A 21,167-nucleotide genomic window follows, 5' to 3' on the forward strand; every position below is an offset into this window, starting at 1 on the left:
TGCCTAAACAAGTACTGACATTATTCATTTTCACAGGTGCGGACAAGGGAACATTATCCCTTCACCCATGTCCACATCACTTATTCACCGACACAAGTTCAGACCTTAGGTAATTTTATTATATCCGGATATCCTCTCAATAACAAATACGGACAACATGAATTCAATGAACGCTGAGTATTTGTAATTATATATATGCGGACTACATTAAGAGCAGTGGCGGATCTAGGATTCACGCCAAGCCGTAACGTTTTATAAATAAGCCGTAACGAAATCGAAAAAACATCAAATTTTTCCAAAATTTACACTAAAAACGTCAAATTTTTCCGAGCCAAGCCGTAGCGGAGGTTACCCCCCGATAACCTCTAGGTCCGCCCCTGATTAAGAGTTTACCAATACGGACAATTTATGAACGAAACAACTATGTTCGACATCCATGTGCACCCCTATATGTGGACATGAAATAAAAAGATAAGTTCGAATCTTTTTCTCTAAACAAATAAGGATCGGCTTAATTGATTTATGTGCGAACGCCTCAAGGACTTGCAAGTTCGGCCATATATGATTATTTAAGTTTGGACCGTTTCAAGTCACACAACTTCGGACATAATGAATCAACTAAGTGCGGACTCTCAACATAGCTTAACAATTGCGGACTGATGCGTGTCGTGTGTTATATATTTTTAGCTTTTTTTAACACATTTTAAATTTATAAAACACAATATTTACTAACACCAAACACACATATGGGAAAGTGCACCCATCGTGAGCGTAGTATAGTGTTGGTAAGATACCGAGGTTGTCCAAGGACACAAAAGCTTTTAATACCGGTTTATCCTCAACGTCTAATCAAATCAAAAGTTTAGAAAAAGGTTTTTAACTAGAAAATAAAAACTAAAAATGCTGAAAATAAAAATAAAAATAAAAACAAATAGACAAGATGCATCACTTGGATCCGACTCGCCTTTAGTGTAACCTTTGATTATTTCCGTACTTTTACACTTTTTAAGAGATTATCTTAGTTATAGTAGTAGGCCCCTCTTTTGAAGGTGACGTTACCCTCAAACCAGTAGTTTGAGTCAGCAAGGATACAATCCTAAAGGGTTGGATTATTGAAATATAATTAATTAAGTTATTAATGCGTAATATGGTAGGCCCCTCTTTTGAAGGTGACGTTACCCTCGGCTAAGTAGTTTGAGTCAGCAGGGATACAATCCTAAATAGCCTGGTCAACGTTTTTTTAATAGTAGCTTACATATGAGGGGGTCAAGGAGTTTGGACCCCCGCCATCCAATACCAGTGGGTATTGAAGGAGGTCCTACTAAACTTGACCCAGGTTCTTGCAAGATCTATACACTGAACAAGGCAAGACTCTTACCAAACCATTCCCTTAACCCCCGGCCAGGTAGCCAACATATCTCCATATAGACTGTGGAGATATGAATGGTGAAAATCTTTTACTTTATATAGACAGTAAAATAATGCCAAGACACCACAGGCAAATGATAAGGAAGATTCACCTTCAACGTAAGAAACTAGTTATTAAAGTCATTAATACATAACCAAATAAAAAGTACGAAAAGATTAAAAATAAAAAGTATTACACTAAATGCTTGTCTTCACCAAGTGATGTAAGAGACTTAGGCAAACATGGCCTTTGATTGTCAAGAACTCTTACGATCAATCTTGGATCCCGAGACTACTCACACACTCTATGATGGATGATGGTGGTGGTGGGTGGGTGAAGTGTGAGAGAGGTGGTGTGCCAAGGGATGGTTTACAAGTGAGCCAAGCACCCCTATTTATAGCCTGCACAAAAGCGCGGACACGGCCCCGTGTCCACCCATCTTCTCTTTCTTCATAAATTGCAGTTTGTCTGCATTAGTTCACCACGCCCCCGTGTCCGCTGGGCACGACCCCGTGTGCAGAAGTGTATCTGTACTATCAAGATTTGCCTAGATTTTGCGAATCTTTGCGTTGACCACGGCCCCGTGTCCACTGGGCACGCCCTCGTGGTGGGTGATAGAAGCTTCTACAACTTCGTCTTTTCTGCAGACACTTAGGCACGCCCCCATGCTTAGTGAGCACGGGGCGTGTTCAGTCTTCTGTTCTCTTGTTCTTGCTTGGGGAGATGTTGTCGAGGGGTCGGGCATGCCACATTTATTCCTTTTCTTGTATTTATGTTACATTTAGCTGCCTTTTTGCTTCTTTTGTCCATTTGAGCTCATTTAATCCTGAAAATACAAAAGGAAGACAAAAACACACTTTTTCCAACATTAGTAGTAAAAAAGGGTTAGTTTTATGCCACATTTGATATAATTTATATGTTGCATTTTGTACACATCAAATACCCCTACACTTGAATTTTTGCTTGTCCTCAAGCAAAACTCTTTATAATGTGGCTTTACACTCCCAAATGGAATGGGTAGAAGAGAAGGTTTTGGGCTTGTCATAGTGTCGGGATTCCAAGATTCTTTATTAGGTTTTATTTTAATTTTATTTACAATCCTATTCCTCATGATTTATTTAGAACATTACATAAGATAAATTACTTATTAGGGCATAAAATGCCTTTTTAAAATTCCATTTATATACAAGTTCACATACCTCACGGGGAATCACTCAACACTCGGCCGAAGATGTATTTTTGTGAAACACTCGAGAGCGGCATGGAACTTACTTCTACCATAAGCTTGCCAAGCAATCAATCCTCCTCCTTTTTAACTATACACCTTTGGTAATATCAAGAGGACTTTTGGGGGAAATGTTAGGCTTGGGTTAAAGGTAGGTGGTTGGGTTAGTGGTTAGTAGAAAAGGGCGAAAGGCGTAAAAAGCGTCGGTTTTCATAAGACTTTTTATTTTTATAACTTTTTATTTTAATGAAGCATTTTTTTTTCAAACAAAGTTCTTTTTGGTAAACTTGATTGTTTATTTCTTATGGCTTCATCATCATTTTTTTTATAAGGAATGTCATATGAAAAACTGAGCTATTTACTGAAATAAAGGGTTTAAAATAAAAAAAAAAAAGGTTTTGGTGGGTAAAAGGGTGTTTGTTTTGGGTTAAGAAATGAAAAGGTTTAGGCTCAAAGGGGTTAACTAGGGGATTTTGGATAGGTGGTAAAAAAAAAAAGAAAAATAATGGCGTTGAAATAAAAAGGGTTAGTCATAATGCCTCCATCATTTACTTACTTGGGTTTAGGTTGGTAAGGACCAGGAATGTATCGTCGTGGCAAGTTCTAGAGTCATAAGAAACAAGCGGCTATTGACACAAAAAATGAAAAAATGAGCATTTAGTTTAAAGATGTGTATTTTTATGCTCAATAAAGGCTCAAAACTCACTTTTTGTGGGAATGAGTTTTTATGTGATCAAGTATATACAATCAAATTTTAACTAGATTTGTCATCCCGTTTCATAATTTTCTTATGTTGGTTTTTTTTATCACGACGCTATCGGTTGTAAATTTGTAAAAATATAACCTTTTTAGAACTTGTAATTCCCAAATTAAACCATGACAAGTAAAAAAATGAAAAGATTGTGAAAAAATTTTGAGGTGTTTAGCGGTTCCAATAGAGTGTCTTGTAATTAGGACTTGCAAAATTCAAGGATTTAGCATCCCCCCACACTTAAATTACACATTGTCCTCAATGTGTCCCAAAAATAAGTTTTTAGGTTGATTGAATGTGTAAAAGTGTGTTTAAAAACAAATTTTTATGTTACTGGGCATCTGGACACGTCCCCATGTCGGATGAGCACGGCTCCGTGCTCAGATTGCCAGTAACGAGAACTTACAGAAGGTGGACAAGGGGGCGTGTCGGCTGGACACGACCACGTGTCAGGCAAAAATTCTGTATAATTTAGACAAACACCAGGTCTGGGGCAATGGGCACGGGGGCGTGTAGGCTGAACACGACCCCGTGTGGACAAACTGCAAAAGTGTAAAACAGGTTTCTGGCTTCGGTTTTCCTGTCCCGGCTTTAGTATCACTAATGTTTTGTGCTCTAAGCCTCGTATGTACATGTTCAACAAATAAATACCACACCAAGCAATAGCCAACATCCTAAATTACCATTGTTCAACCATCCTCATCACAAAGTTAAAATAAAAGAAATGCAGAAAATTAAAAGTGTTAAGGGAAATAAAATTGTTCAACAAACGGCACGCAGGCCGAGTAATTGTTCATGAGAATAAGGGGTTAACCTGATAGACCTCCAACCGGCTGATCCTACCTCCACTCCTCCCGCTCAATCCATGTCGTCGTCTTCATCATCATCGTCCCCTCCATGCCCCGCCATGTACTCTCGGATGTTCCCAATGTCATCCTGTATGTCGGAGATGTTTCTCTCTATTGCTCTGACCCGGGTGTACGTGTTGCTGGCCATGTTGTAGGTGTTACTGGTGCACATGAGGTTTCCCTGCAATAAATCATGTAAACTTTGAAAGTTAGGAAAACCGCCTCCTTGAGAGGAGGATTGACCCGAATCACCCTGGGGCTGGTAGTGGTACTAAGGAGGAGGACGGATGTGTGGTGCGTGTAAGACGAGTGCCTCTTGCGGGTTCCATGCATGCCCTTGAACTCTTTGAAAGCAGACCGTCCCGTTATCCGCTTCATAAATCAAGTTCATGGAGCGGCATATGACCATGTCCACTCTCCCCGACCATCGGCTCTTTTGGAAAGACCTTGGCATCCTATCAACAAAATGTTTGAAAAGGCGGTAAATCCACCCTCCAAAGAAGATAGGTGTCGGTGGAGTAGCGAGTTGGTTCAGGTGCATGTTTCGGAGTAGTAGGTATGGAACGTCAAGGTTGGTACGGGTGTGAATGCAATGGAGAACGACCAGATCTCGTAACCCTACAACGCCGCTGCTGTCGTGCCTTTGGCTAAGAGAGTAGGTAAGGACCCTATGGATATAGCGGTAAAGAGGGTCTCTCAGCTGAGTGCTCTTAGTTTGGGTCGGATTATAGTTGCCATCTCCTATTTGAGCCCAAGCAGCTTGGCGTCGATTTGGTGGGATCTCACGTAGACCGCCGGTGTTTTCTTCATCCCCAGCATCTTCATCCGCGTACAGCCCAACTATTGCCCCAAACTGTGCTATCGAGATTGAGTACACAGTCCCCCCACAACGGAATTCTACCCCATCATAATCAAATGGATCGGCTCTCGTCTTGAAAACGAACGTGCCGTAGAATTCCATGTTGTATTCATGGACTGAGCGAAGCCGAGTGCACAGGGTGGCTCTTAGTGGGCCGGTGACAATGTTGTTAAATCGGTCTAGCTGGTTCACTGTTCCTAGAAGATCCATGCATACTTGTCGTGGGTACTCCTCCGGCCTTGTTCTTAGCACATCGTATCTTGCTTTAGCATCCAACTCATTTGCAATGAATCGAGTGAACCTCTTGGCCATCTGAAAGAAAACACCAAACAATTAGCAAGAAACAGTGAAAAATTCGGAGAAAATTGAAAACAGTCGACTGAACACGGCCCCGTTTTCAGCGGACACGCCCCATGTTGGACTGAATTTGGCTGGACACGGCCCCGTGTTCAGCGAACACGACCCCGTGTCCAGGCGTCTGTTTACCAAAATTCCCATTTTTCGACCCGGTCCCAAAAACTTGAAAATTTTTGGTCCAGTAGGGGTGGTTTTTCCCGAAAATGAAATCTCAAGTGCCGTTTTTTCTCAAAATAAACAGTTTACCCCTTCAATTTTATCTTTTTCGATTCAAAAACAAGGGTTTGGCGTTTTAGTGAGAAATCGAGCAAATTTACAAACAATACAAGTTGATTTACTTCCTATAACATGAATCTAAACTAATGCTAACAGATTTATGCAAAAATTTGAGGTTCAATCCGGTTCAAGTTGAAGAACCCTAGATTTTTCCCCAAACCTTGATGTTAAACTACATGCAAATGCTTAATCTAACTACTAATGATGATAGAATCTTACCTTGATGTTGTTAGAAGTAGAGGAGACATCGAAATCTTGCAGGAAAATCGCCTGAACCATAGAGTTTTCGGGGAAACGGGGCGTGTGCAATGAAGAAACTGTGTTGAAAAGGGGGTTTTATCTCGACAGTTGCGCAAACACGGCCCCGTGCTCGCTGAGCACGGCCCCGTGGGCGGTCAATTTTAATTTTTTTAAGTGCTCATGTAAGTGCCCTGTTTCCCAAAAACTTGGTTAGAAGACTTACCGATTTAGATGTCAACCCGCTTGTTCGTAACTTACCAGGTATGATGTCGATGCTTTCATTCTTCGACCGTTTGAAGCGAGATTTGTTCCTCCTCATACTCAATGAATCCTTGACAGAGCTTCAGCCGTTGGCCATTGACTTTGAATGGAATTCCATTCCGAGATTTAATTTCGACTGCACCGTGTGGGAAAATATGGGTGACGGAAAAAGGTCCTGACCACCTAGACTTTAATTTACCAGGAAATAATTGAAGTCGTGAATTAAACAATAGAACTTGATCTCCTACTCGAAATTCATTAGGTTTAATGTGTTTATCATGCAAGCTTTTCATTCTTTCCTTATAAATTTCGGAGTTGGAATATGCGTAATTCCTTAATTCGTCTAAGTTATTTAATTGGCAAAAATCGATTTTTACCAGCAATTTCTAAATCCAAGTTTACATTTTCAAGTGCGCAGTAGGCTTTGTGTGCAATTTCTACTGGCAAATGACAACTTTTTCCATAGACTAGCTTATATGGGGTTGTGCCTATTATTGTTTTATAAGCAGTCCGAAAAGCCCACAAAGCGTCATCTAACTTATCGGCCCATTCCTTTTTATTTAACCCTATGGTTTTTTCGAGTATTCGTTTTAAACCTCTATTAGTCACTTCGGCTTGTCCATTTGTTTGAGGGTGATATGCCGTTGAGGCCCGGTGATAGACCCCGTATCTTGTTAAAAAATTTTCAAGTTGATAGTTACAAAAATGGGTACCTCTATCACTTATTAATGCTTTAGGTGTTCCAAAACGAGAGAATAGTTTTTTCAGAAATCTTACCACGACTCTTCCATCATTCGTTGGAAGTGCCTCGGCCTCGGCCTCAGCCCATTTAGACAAGTAATCTACCGCCACAAGTATATATTTGTTTCCATTTGACGGTGGGAAAGGTCCCATTAAGTCGAGTCCCCATACATCAAAAATTTCACAAACAAGAATGCCATTTTGTGGCATTTTGTTTTTGGAAGAAATATTACCTGATCTTTGGCAAGCATCACAAGTCTTGACAAGACTTTGGGCGTCTTTGTAAATGGTTGGCCAATAAAATCCTGAATCAAATACCTTTCGTGCGGTACTAGTGGCACCATGATGTCCTCCGTATGAACCTTCATGATAATGGCGGAGAATTCTTCTTGCTTCACTACCATGTACGCATCGGCGGATGAGTTGATCGGCACACATTTTGAAAAGATAAGGATCTTCTCAAAAATAATGCTTCACATCGGCAAAGAATTTCTTTCTTTGATGATGTGGCCATCCTTTGGCAACTATACCGCTAGCTAGGTAGTTAGCATAGTCGGCGTACCATGGTTCTTCTCTGTATTCCACCATTTCCAGGGACTCCGTTGGGAAATTTTCATTTATTTGCTCGTCCCTGGTTGCCTCCAAAGTTGGGTCTTCTAAGCGTGAAAGATGATCTGCTGCGGTGTTTTCTGCTCCTCTTTTGTCTTTGATTTCAATGTCAAATTCTTGGAGGAGTAGAATCCACCGAATCAAACGCGGTTTAGCATCCTGTTTCTTGAAGAGATATCGAATGGCTGCATGATCTGTATAGACTATTGTTTTAGAAAGAACAAGATAAGAACGAGATTTATCAAAAGCAAATACCACAGCTAGTTACTCTTTTTCTGTTGTTGTGTAATTTTCTTGTGCATCGTTAAGTGTTTTACTAGCATAATAAATTGGGTGAAAATGCTTATCTTTTCTTTGTCCCAAGACGGCTCCAACTGCAAAGTCACTTGCATCACACATGATTTCGAAAGGTAATTTCCAATCAGGCGCTATCATGATAGGTGCATTGACTAGCATTCTTTTAGTGTTAAAAATGCTTGATTGCAATCATTGTCAAAGATGAAAGGGGCATCTTTTTCAAGTAATTTTGTTAGAGGCCTTGGGATTTTAGAAAAGTCCTTGATAAATCGTCTATAGAATCCGGCATGCCCTAGGAAACTTCTGATAGCTCTAACGGAGGATGGGGGTGGTAATCGAGAAATAGTGTCTATTTTGGCTCGATCAACCTCCATTCCCTCGCTTGAGATTTTATGACCGAGTACTATTCCCTCCGTTACCATGAAATGGCATTTTTCCCAATTAAGGGCGAGGTTAGTTTCCTCACATCGGGATAGCATTCGTTCAAGGTTATCGAGGCATTGGTCGTATGAATCTCCAAAGATTGAAAAGTCGTCCATGAAGACTTCCATTGTCTTTTCTATCATGTCGTGGAAAATGGCCACCATGCAACGTTGGAAGGTTGCGGGGGCATTACATTGACCAAATGGCATGCGTCGATAAGCAAAAGTTCCATAGGGACATGTAAATGTTGTCTTTTCTTGGTCTTCGCGTGCTATCGGGATTTGAAAGTAACCTGAAAAACCATCCAAGAAACAATAAAATTTATGACCGGAAAATCTTTCTAACATTTGATCAATGAAGGGTAAAGGAAAGTGGTCTTTCCTTGTTGCTTCATTTAATCGCCTATAATCTATACATACCCTCCATCCTGTGACGGTTCTCGTTGGTATTAATTCATTTTTTTCGTTAGTTATCACCGTCATACCTCCTTTCTTTGGAACTACTTGGATGGGACTTACCCAAGGACTATCGGAGATAGGGTAAAGAAGTCTGGCGTCAAGTAATTTGATGACTTCGTTTTTAACCACTTCTTGGACATTTGGACTTACTCTACGTTGTGGTTGTATTACCGATTTATAGTCATCATTCATTAAAATTTTGTGCGTGCACATGGAAGGACTTATTACTTTGATATCTACAAGCTTCCAAGCGATCGCATTTTTGTGTTTTTTCAAAAGCTTAATTAATTTTTCTTTTTCTAAACTACTTAATTTTGACGAAATAATTACAGGTGATTTACCATCTTTGTCTAGAAAAGCATATTCCAAACCTTTTGGGAGTTCTTTGAGCTCAAGAGGTGGGTCTTTAGGAGACTCCTTATTTTGTTGCTCATTTTGATCAAGAACCATAAGGTTTGTTCTATGGCGACCTCTTCTTCAACAAAGTGGTCAACTTATTCTTTTGTATCGGGTGGTTCATCTTCATCTTCAATTAGGGGGTCATTATCGCCGAATGGATATTTCATTGAACGCTCAAGATTGACACTTCTTTTAAATGCCCCTAATTGAATAGATAGATTGTTGTACTTCCGGTTTTTCAAAGCTTCATGGGTTTTTACAAAAGGTCGTCCCAACACTAGAAGAGCGTCATCAAGGATGATAAAGTCGGTTGGGATTACCATTTGATTTGTTTGGACCAAGACATCCTCAACTATACCGATTGATTTTATTACTTTCCGATTGGATAGAAAAATGGGTATTTGAAGTGGAGAAAAATCACTAATACTTAATTTTTCGAAAATGTAGTTCGGCATTATATTAACACAAAGATCTTTATCAATTGTAACATTACTAATAAAGGAGTTTTGAAAAAAACATGGAACCGGTGTAATGTCAATTTCAAATGGGTCTTCTTTTATTAGCGAAGTTTGATCATTTGTTAACCTAATGCTTACCGTTTTGTCAATTTTAGTGTTAGTGTTTTACTCTTTTAAAAACTTAGCATGAGTGCGTACTAAACAATGATTTTCGAAAGAAGGTGACAAGAGATTAATTTTTTTCAAAATTAGACTCTTCTTGAATTTTAACATTATCGGACTCACCCTTTTCGTTGTTTAACTCATGTGTCGGTTTATCACTTAATTGTTCTTCCATTTTTACATTTTCAACTATCTCTTTTTTATTTAATTCTTCTCTTGCGCGGGACTCCTCTTCCCTTGAGCGAGATTCTATTATGCAGCGTTCAATAGTTTTTAATTTTTTCTATTATCCTATCAGCTATGTCAGTGATAGAGTAAGGATCAGGATCCTCAAAGCTTGAATCCGGATGTTCGATCCTTTGCTCCTCATAATACTCATAGGAAGTAGATGGTTCACACCATGGTTCTTCATGTAAGTATATAATGGATAAGGGTCGCAATTTTGTTCTTCATAGTACTCATATGAGGTGGGTTGTTCACGCCATGGTTCCTCATAATAAGCATATGAAGGTGGAGGCTCATACCTTGGTTCATCAAAATATGAGTATGAGGGAGAAGGTTCATACATTTGGTCTTCATAGGATGTGTATGAAGTCGATGGCTCGTACCTGGGCTCCTCATAGTAGGTGTATAAAGTGGATGGTTGAAATAAGTCACAATATTGTACCGAGTGCAGGTCACCACAAATGGTGCAATAATCTTCCCTATAATCATCCTCCTCATAGGTGTAGTTGTAGCCTCCTGAGTATTGATCCATAAGAATCACTCAGCAGACCACAATAGAGTCTCGGGACCAGAAAACAAAAATAAAAACGGAAACAGAGGCTGCACACGACCCCGTGTTCAGTGGACACGGCCCGTGTTCAGGATCTGTATCTGGGCGTTTGAATAAAAGTGACTGGTTTTGTGCAGCACGGGGGCGTGTTCAGTGAGCACGACCCCGTGTTCAGACTCTGTATCTGGGTGTTTTATGATAAATATGCAGCACGGCCCCGTGTTCAGTGAACACGGCCCGTGTTCAACCTACTGTAAATGCAAAACTAACTAAAATGCAGAAAAATGTGCGTGCGTTTTAAAAAGGTTTTAAAAAACTGATTAGGCCGTCGATTTTAAGCTTTCTTAAAATTCTTGTGTCCCCGGCAACGGCGCCAAAAACTTGATGCGTGTCGTGTATTATATATTTTTATGTATATTTTTAGCTCTTTTTAACACATTAGTCAAGTTTTAAATTTATAAAACACGATATTTACTAACACCAAACACACATATGGGCAAGTGCACCCATCGTGAGCGTAGTATAGTGTTGGTAAGATACCGATGTCATCCAAGGACACAAGAGCTTTTAATACCGGTTTATCCTCAACGTCCAATCAAATCAAAAGTTTAGAATAAGGTTTTTAACTAGAAAATAAAAATAAAAAATGCTGAAAATATAAATAAAAATAAAAACAGATAGACAAGATGAATCACTTGGATCCGACTCGCCTTTAGTGTAACCTTTGATTATTTCCGCACTTTTGCACTTTTTAATGGATTATCTTAGTTATAGTAGTAGGCCCCTCTTTTGAAGGTAACGTTACCCTTAACCCAGTAGTTTGAGTCAGCAAGGACACAATCCTAAAGGGTTGGATTATTGAAAGATAATTAATTAAGTTATTAATGCGTAATATGCTAGGCCCCTCTTTTTGATGTTACCCTCGGCTAAGTAGTTTGAGTCAGCAGAGATACAAGCCTAAATAGTCGGGTTAATATTTTAATAGTAGCATACATATGAGGGGGTCAAGGAGTTTGGACCCCCGCCATCCAATACCAGTGGGTATTGAAGGAGGTCCTACCAAACTTGTCCCAGGTCCTTGCAGGATCTATACACTGAACAAGGCAAGACTCTTACCAAACCATTCCCTTAACCCCCGACCAGGTAGCCAACACATCTCCATATAGACCGTGGAGATATGAATGGTGAAAATCTTTTATTTTATATAGACAGTAAAATAATGCCAAGACACCACGGACAAATGATAAGGAAGATTCACCTTCAACATAAGAAACTAGTTATTAAAGTCATTAATACATAACCAAATAAAAAGTGCGAAAAGATTAAAAATAAAAAAGTATTACACTAAATGCTTGTCTTCACCAAGTGATGTAAGAGACTTAGGCAAACATGGCCTTTGATTGTCAAGAACTCTTATGATCAATCTTGGATCCCGAGACTACTCACACACTCTATGATGGATGATGGTGGTGGATGTGGGTTGTGATGGTGGTGGTGGGTGGGTGAAGTGTGAGAGAGGTGGTGTGCCAAGGGATGGTTTGCAAGTGAGCCAAGCACCCCTATTTATAGCCTGCACAGAAGCCCGGACATGGCCCCGTGTCCATTGGACACAGCCCCGTGTCCACCCATCTTCTCTTTCTTCATTAATTGTAGTTTGTCTGCATTAGTTGACCACGCCCCCATGTCCACTGGGCACGACCCCATGTGTAGAAGCGTATCTGTACTATTAAGATTTGCCTAGATTATGCGAATCTTTGCGTTGACCACGGCCATGTGTCCGCTGGGCACGCCCCAGTGCTTAGTGAGTACGGGGCGTGTTCAGCCTTCTGTTCTCTTGTTCTTGCTTGGGGAGATGCTGTCGAGGGGTCGGGCATGCCACGTTTATTCCTTTTCTTGTATTTATGTTAGATTTAGCTTCCTTTTTGCTTCTTTTGTGCATTTGAGCTCATTTAATCCTGAAAATACAAAAGGAAGATAAAAACACACTTTTCCGACAATAGTACTAAAGAAAGGGTTAGTTTTATGCCACGTTTGATGTAATTTATATGTTGCATTTTGTACACATCACGGACTAGTTGTTCTTGATTAAATGCAGACAGGTTTACACACACAAGTACAGACAATATAATTATTTCACAAATTCGGACACTTTGTGACTTCACAAGGTCTGACACTTCCAAAAATCCCTTTTCACGTAATGACGAACATAAAACCCCAAATGCACAAAAATCAATCATGTCAAGCATCAAATCAATAAATCAATCAGTATTATCATACTACAATCATCAAACAATCATTACACAATCATTTGTCTACAACAGTTATCACACGTTCATCAATCATAAAGCAAAGCATAAATTGTTTGGATGTCTAGGGTTTTGCATTGAAATCAAAAGAACAAGATTAACAACACAAAGAATGAACACTTACTTTAGATCAGTGTTGTAAAAGTCGGATTACTCGGCCGAGTACTCGGCGAGTACTCGGTCCTCGGACCTCCTCCGAGGCGACTTCCTCCTAGGCGGTCTCAATTAGTCGGCCTCGGGATTACTCGGGAGTACTCGGTGCCTTGTCGGCCTAGTCGGCGCCTAGTCGGACGTAGTCGGCCTAGTCGGTCAACGTGGTTTGTTGATTTTAATCGGTCAAACTCGGTCAAAATCGGCATACTCGGCCTTGTACTCGGACTACTCGGCCTTGTACTCAGACTAGTCGGACTTGTATTCAGAATATTTGAACTTTAAACATGTTTCATTTTAAATTATACTCAGTTGACATGAATTATGCTTATTTTAACACATAAATAATATATAACAATTAATTTTCTTTATATTTACCATGTCCGCGTACTCCCCGAGTACTCTCCGAGTACTCCGATTACTCCCAACACCCCAGTCGGCCGACTAGGGACCGCCTAGCGACTTTTACAACACTGCTTTAGATTGATGTAGAGATGATTCTAAGAGAATTGGAGAGATCAAGATTGATGATTTATGTGGAACTTGAATGGCCAAAGATTAGAGAAAAGATGTGGAGAAAAACATGTTGTTGCAGTTTTGTGTCGATGTGTCCTGAAAATACAAAAGGAAGACAAAAACACACTTTTTCTAACAATAGTACTAAAGAAAGGGTTAGTTATATGCCACATTTGATGTAATTTATATGTTGCATTTTGTACACATCCCGGACTAGTTGTTCTTGATTAAATGCAGACAGGTTTACACACACAAGTACGGACAATATAATTATTTCACAAATTCGGACACTTTGTGACTTCACAAGGTCTGACACTTCCAAAAATCCCTTTTCACGTAATGACGAACATAAAACCCCAAATGCACAAAAATCAATCATGTCAGACATCAAATCAATCAATCAATCAGTATTATCATACTACAATCATCAAAAAATCATTACACAATCATTTGTCTACAACAGTTATCACACGTTCATCAATCATAAAGCAAAGCATAAATTGTTTGGATGTCTAGGGTTTTGCATTGAAATCAAAAGAACAAGATTAACAACACAAAGAATGAACACTTAGGGGCTGTTTGGTAGCCTCTGAATGGTCATTAAGAGGCTACCTCTTAATGGAACCATTAAGAATTTTACCAATGAGAAGGTAGAAGAATGTGACATGTGATGATTTACCATTCAGAGGTTACCTCTTAACCATTCAGACTTGAGGTTACCTCTTATTCATTCAGAGGTTTTAAACCATTAACAGGTAGGATCTGAATGGTCATTAAGAGGCTACCAAACAGCCCCTTACTTTAGATTGATGTAGAGATGATTCTAAGAGAATTGGAGAGATCAAGATTGGTGATTTATGTGGAACTTGAATGGCCAAAGATTAGAGAAAAGGTGTGGAGAAAAACATGTTGATGCAGTTGTGTGTCGATGTGGCTCGGTTTGGTTCGGTTTGGCTCGGCTCGATTCGGTTCGGCTCAAGACCGACGTCGCGACATTCCTCCGTCGTGCGCCCCAGAGATCGACACACGAAGCACGAAGAGCCGCGAACGATCCGTTTGAAGGATGATGACACATCATGATGTCACCTTGCATGAAAGACAATGTTCCACATGCATGCATGCATTTCACGACAAAACCTTAAATCTGAACATGGTTTTTCATTGGAGCATGTCCAAGATAGTTGGAGTTTTGGCCATTATGAAAGTCAATGAAGAATTGCTTTAGACAAAGAATGATGTCAACGAACCATCACCATGATGCTTTGGACGAAGAATGTATAAGGATTGTTCACCACGAAGAATCAGTCTTCATGGTGATAGATTGTTTGTCGCAAAGGTCCACGAAGATACCATCGTGGGCCAGATGAATATTCGTGAACCCAGTAACCATTCTTCGTAGGGTTACTGGGTGTTGGGCCTATAAATACAAGCACTTGTTTATCATTTCGGCAAGAACACAGAGAGAACACAGTGTGAGAACAGAGAGAGTTTTGAGAGAGTATTCTTGTATTATCTTGTATCAAAACTTTTATGCGCAATACAGGTTGAGCTTTAATCTTTGAATCTTTGTCTTGTATTGTTTGTGTTCTTCGCTCGGTTTCATACCCGCTTGGATTCCGCACTTGTGGGTGTGTTCGGTAACAAGGATAAGGTTAAGTAGATCCTCCTCTAGGGACCTACAAAACAACTGACCTATGGTGAAGTTGTGTAGGAATTAGGGTTTGAGTAGTTATTAAGGTTTCACAGATAGCTCTAAACCTCCTAATAATACCATTTTTACACAAAAACCACATAATATCATGTAATTTACAGTTAAAGCATATAGTTCACGTATTTCTCATGTAGCACATAAGTTTCGTATAAACCATCCGTTTATAATTATTATTCGTGTTAGTTGCCAATGTTCGAGAGTTATCATGTATGTGTTCCGGTAATTCCCCGAATTACCAACGTAGACTCATTTAACTAACCCTAGTTAAATGCAATGCTGTAAATGTATGATTTAATTAACTGTGGTTAGGTTAAAGTAATAACCTGAAGTTGCGGGTTCTCACACATTGAGTCATTTCATCAATAAAAATACTTGAGTAAATAGTAGTTTTGGTCCCTATGGTTTATAGGCTAGTGCTATTATTTACAAATCTGAAATGTTTTGTAATTTTAATACCAATATCATTTTATAGCAATTTTACTCAATCATACTAACTCCATCTATATTCTGGTTAAAACCAAGGCACATAATAGGCATGTGCAGGGGTAAACTCATAAATAACCAAAAATCCATGCTATATAATAAAGACTTTTTAATTTATTCATGCTATATAAAGACTTTTTTTAACTTATATAATACAGCAACATGTACAATCAAATAATCGATATTTTAATTATATAAATTATATAAATATTATAAAAGAACAACTTGAATATATTGTAGCTTCTGTCAAATTAGAGCTGCAACATTTTTTTTTACTTTTTTTTTTACTTTATGAAATAATTTGATTTTATTGTAGCTTTTCTCAAATTAGAGCTACAATATTTTTTTTTCTTTCTTTTTTTCACTTCATGAAACAATTGTGCTAATCAGGAAAAAGTTATAGTTGTATAAGTGTACAAGTTTATTGCATAGTGTGAATATTGTTGATTTTTTTTTGAAAAAAGGCAATTCATTGAAGACAAAAGCCTTAGCAAGGTGCTACAGGCAATAGTACAGTACACTAAGGAAAAAAGAAGAATAGGGAACAAGAACAGTTAACTAAACTAAGCAAAAAACTATTACATGAAACAATTAAATTTGCCCCATTCTTTCCAAACCAGCTCCATTTTTCCAGCCCTTGCTTTCATCCATAAAAAAGAGAGTGCCTTGACATCTCCGACCGCCCTTGATACGTGTGTTGTTTTCTGATTAAAGATTAGATTGTTTCGAATCCGCCAAAGGGTCCAGCATGTTGCTGCAGCAACTAGATATAATGCCTTCTTTTTCTCTTTCGACGAACAGTAAGACTCAATATGTTCCAATAATTCGACCAAGCTGAGTAAATATCTCGGGAGAGGTATTTTGACCCATAAAGATATCGCCGTCCATACTAACTGTGCATATTGACAGGAGATCAATAAATGATCGACCGATTCAGATGTCGAACCGCATAAGGCACATAGAACCGAGGGGATATTTATGTTCCTTATCGCCAAAGCCTCCCTTGTCGGAATCCGATCCAGCACCGCCCTCCACAAAAAGCAATTAATTTTTTTCGGTATCCAACTTAGCCATTTTAGAACCTGTGTTTCCGGAATGCTTTGAATGCTATCCAGCTCTGTACGTAAGAGGTTTACTTTGAATACTTCTCTTGTTTCATCTTGTCTCCATAACCATTCATCCGATTTCATCTCTATCTTGACATCTTCCAGCAGCTTAACACACTCGTTCCACTCCTCTGATGCCTGTGAATGATTGACCAAGGATCCACCACCCCATACCCACGAGATTTGCCCCTCCATAAGACAATAACGTTGCTCCACAAAGCAATGTTTTTCATTTTCCAAAGTAAACAGGCTGGGAAAACGTTCCCGTAATGAAAAATTCCCTGCCCATTTATCCAACCAGAAAAAAGTTTTGTCACCCTTTCCCAATTGCACTTCCAGCCTATTTTGAACATCTGATAAGTTGAGGTTCGGCCCCTTTCCTAAATTTACAATATTTTTCCACACACCTGTAATCGAGCTCTTCAATGGAATGGATGGGTAGCTTCGTTTCCTACCATGTATTGCCTTAATAACTTTCGTCCAAAGATGTGATGTTTCGTTCCTGAATTTCACGATCCATTTGACCATCATAGCCTTATTCATTGAAGCTAGGCTACCAATTCCCAAACCCCCATGTTCCTTAGGTGAATATTGTTGATGGATATATCGTTAGATAAGTGTACAAGTTTTTTTGCATAGTGTAAATATGGGTGTGGAGAAAGTAATTTGTTAAAATATATATTACCTGGATTATAGTTGAGATTCTTTTACTTTTTAGTTGTCATTAATAGTTCCTAGTGATATAGGACTTGTGTTATTTACCCTCACCTTGTAATTCAAGAATCAAAAATGACATTGTGTTTATATGATGATAAATTGGAAATCAATAATATCTTTGTTTATAATGTAGGCAAATTGGATTTAAATAATCACAACTTTCTCAATTTGATTGGTAATAATCCCAACTCAGTTATTGGCCGATAATAATCTGAACCGGTCCACTTTTGACCGATAATAGTCCGCCGTTAAAAATAGCTTAACGCAAGTTAGGCTTTTTCCGAATTACAAACCAATGTTTTATGGATTTTGATCAGAACGATGATACGATGATACGAGTCGATTTATGTAAAACTTACCTCGAAACGGTGCTTCAAACGGCTTGATTTTTGTTAATTGAAGTTTAAACACCCGAATTGAAGCACCGTTGTCGTCTCATATTTCGAGGTAAATTTTACATCAATCAACTTGTATCCTCGTTCTAATCAAAAGCCATAAAACATCGGTTTGTAATTCGGAAAAAAACTTAATTCTGTTAAGCTATATTTAACGCAGACTATTATCGGCCAAAAGTGGACCAGTTCGGATTATTATCGGCTAATAACTGAGTTGAGATTATTATCGGCCAAATTGAGAAAGTTGGGATTATTTAAATCCAATTTGCCTGTAATGTATTAACAAAAACAACTCTAGCTAGATAAAGAAGTTAAGGGATTGCAGGTCTTTCGATTTTTAACTTTATACTTTATCTTAGGAAATGTTATTTTTACCCCCTCGAGTTTTAAGCTGATATTTTTGTACATGTATGTGTCGGTATAAACTCAAGTCGATTTATACTTCGGCGTAAATTCTGTCGAGTCAAATATAATACGTTTTCGTGTTTTTTATGTGCGTTTTCAGTTGGCGTATGTTTTTTACTTTGATTTTGTTCGGAAACGAGTGCAATCAAATATAATATGTTTTCCTTAGACATTATAAATTCGAGTTACTTTACGTTTCGACGCTGCGTCAATGCGTGGGAGAAATTTACTAGTTAACTCTATTACAAAACTCATATATCCTAGCTACAGATAAATACGTATGCTCATGTCATTGCAAGTTGTAACTATACCATTAGTAACGATACCATTATGAATCCTCTGGATTAGTTATACTAACATTCTAGATTCTTTTTGTTTTCCTACAACGTACTTAGATATTTAATAAATACATATAAAAAAAGAATCTGAATCTTAGTCAATAAAATAGAATGAATTGGGTTCTCATATTCTAAACTTTTTAAGAAAATCCACATGCGTAGATATGTTTATGTTTTTTATTGTGTTAAAAACGTTTATCAAATCTACATTATTTAAATTGTGTTAAAAACGTTTATCAAATCTACAGTATTTAACATTTAGTTTCACATGGTAAATAGATGATTGAGTATGCATGAATTATATCATGTTTAGTAACATTTAGTTTCATATTTAACGTTTTGAATTTTAATATCCATCTAAACTTATTATATGTAGAAAGAATATGGTGTTCTGATTCCTTAATCAATGAAATGACTTTGATGGTTACATAGACCCACGACACTAATAACAGGCAAACAAATTTTCTACCATCATGTAATGTTATCATAGGGTTAAATATCACCAAATCGTAGTTGCAATTAAATTGATTGTTTCCTTATTTGATTGATGAAAAAATTGAGAGTTTATATGGGGTTCATCAAGGCCACCTTTTTTTAATTACACGTAACCTAAGAAATGAAAAAGGTGCTTACACCACTAGGTTTTAATTAGAGCACATAAGAGTAAATTACTATGGTGTATTAGTGTATGCACCACTACAAACATATTTGGATTAAAACTACGATTATTTATTAGGAATATTGGATTTTAATAATCCTTGGCTGCCAACAATCCCAACTTCAAAAATAGCAACTGTCAGTCCCAACTATTAACATATTGGTCTTCAATAGACCCTGACTAACAGAACCCTAACGATGTTAGACTCCGGTCGTCGAAAAAACGTTTTTAGCCCGAAAACTCATTTTGGCCAGAAAACTCAACAATTTCGTCTCAAACCTCTTTATAACCTTATTACAGGCCTTTAGAAACCTTTTTCTAGTAAAAGTCCCAATTATTGAGGTCGCTCGAAAATTCCTTTCTTGTCGGAAAACTTCTGTTTGGCCGGAAAACTCAACATTTTCGTCCCATACCTCTTTGTAACTTTAGACAGACCTTTAGAAACCTTTTTCTGGCCAAAAACATTTTTCCGGCGACCAGAGACTAACAACGTTAGGGTTCTGTAAGTTATAGTCCATTGGAGGCTAATATGCTAATAGTTGGGATTGCTGATGGTTATTTTTGAAGTTGGGACTGTTGGCGGTCAACGACGAATAGTTGGGCTTATTAAACTCCAATATTCCTATTTATTATCCATACTATGTTTAAAGAATTTAAAGCACAAAACTATGACTTCCTAAACTAGGAATTGTACATGGTTGTTGCACCCAAATCAATCTATTTAGAGAAGCGCCTAGAAGAATTAAACATTTGATCGAGGACAATGACGAGGACCATAGCAATGGCAGGATCGATAGATGGTTGTACCACCAAAGCAAAAACATCTCCCCCAAGTGCCACCCCTCCTTTGGCTTCTTTCCTCCTAATTTCAGCAACACACTGGTTCTTGTCATCATACACCATGCAGGACTTTTGAGCATATGATCCTTGGATCTCATAGATCACATTTCTTTTGTTCCTGTTCTTTGATGATCCTACTGTGCTCACATATGCTAGTGACTTGGTGTTTAAGATATTCACATGTTTGGTCACTGAAAATCGGGGATTTACACTTTCACCATCATAGACAAGAAAATTGTCTGCTAGGCTTAACATCTGGGGATAATAAATCATGTCACTAATCAGTTTGTGTACAACTTTAAGATGAATTTTTTATGAAAGTTATTACAGGTGTAGAAATAAATATACCTTGCGCCTAACGGTGTGGAGACTGCAACCTAACGCATCCATGAGAACAATCTCCCGGTTTCCTTTCACGAAATAGTTGTCTACTCGAAATGCAAGATTTCCATTGGAGTTGTACACTGTAAACCCGTCACAACTGAAGATCAAAGACTTCTTCCACACCGTCAAGACGATAGGATTCTTAGTGTTTACAACTGGAATTATGGTCTCACTCTCAGGATAAACCTTTGCCATGAAGAAGCACTGATTAGAAAGAGAAGGGGAAGACACTTGAGAATGCCTTTGAAATTTTGGATGATGGAAGTTTAGGGTGGGACTCTACATTTTTTATAGTAACTATACTACAAGGTATATATCCCATTCAATGAACACTTTTGTAATAAGGGGATGCTTAAAGCACGTGATGCGGCATAGTTATAGCATAGGTTTTATTTATTTATGTTTTTCTTCATGCAAGTAAATAAAGAATCTTGGTACCATGAACTACATAATAAATTGAAACTATTTAACATATTGTTATTGTTTTAATCACTAGCCAAGCTTTTTTTTTCTTATTATGTTATTTTCTTCTTGACTATGAGATTGAGTTTGCACTATTGAATATTTTGCAAATAGTTTCAAATTTTCATATAATCATGTTTATTAAATTT

General features: G+C 38.2%; 2 protein-coding genes across 2 annotated transcripts; both read right to left on the minus strand.

Moving 5' to 3' along the window:
• Nucleotides 1-16,291: 16,291 nt before the first annotated feature.
• On the minus strand, nucleotides 16,292-17,362 carry LOC110888886. The gene has a single exon (XM_022136384.1). It carries the CDS (start codon nucleotides 17,360-17,362, stop codon nucleotides 16,292-16,294), a length of 1,071 nt encoding a protein of 356 aa, XP_021992076.1.
• A 2,671-nt stretch (nucleotides 17,363-20,033) lies between these two features.
• On the minus strand, nucleotides 20,034-20,803 carry LOC110887397 (protein LURP-one-related 8). Its single transcript, XM_022135059.2, has 2 exons — nucleotides 20,521-20,803; nucleotides 20,034-20,427 (listed from the first exon to the last, which is right to left on the minus strand). The coding sequence occupies exons 1-2, from the start codon at nucleotides 20,749-20,751 to the stop codon at nucleotides 20,050-20,052; spliced, it is 609 nt and encodes a 202-aa protein (XP_021990751.1). The 5' UTR covers nucleotides 20,752-20,803; the 3' UTR covers nucleotides 20,034-20,049.
• Nucleotides 20,804-21,167: the final 364 nt, after the last annotated feature.

This window comes from Helianthus annuus, chromosome 11, assembly GCF_002127325.2.
Source record: "Helianthus annuus cultivar XRQ/B chromosome 11, HanXRQr2.0-SUNRISE, whole genome shotgun sequence".
In the NCBI taxonomy this organism is placed as follows: domain Eukaryota; kingdom Viridiplantae; phylum Streptophyta; class Magnoliopsida; order Asterales; family Asteraceae; genus Helianthus; species Helianthus annuus.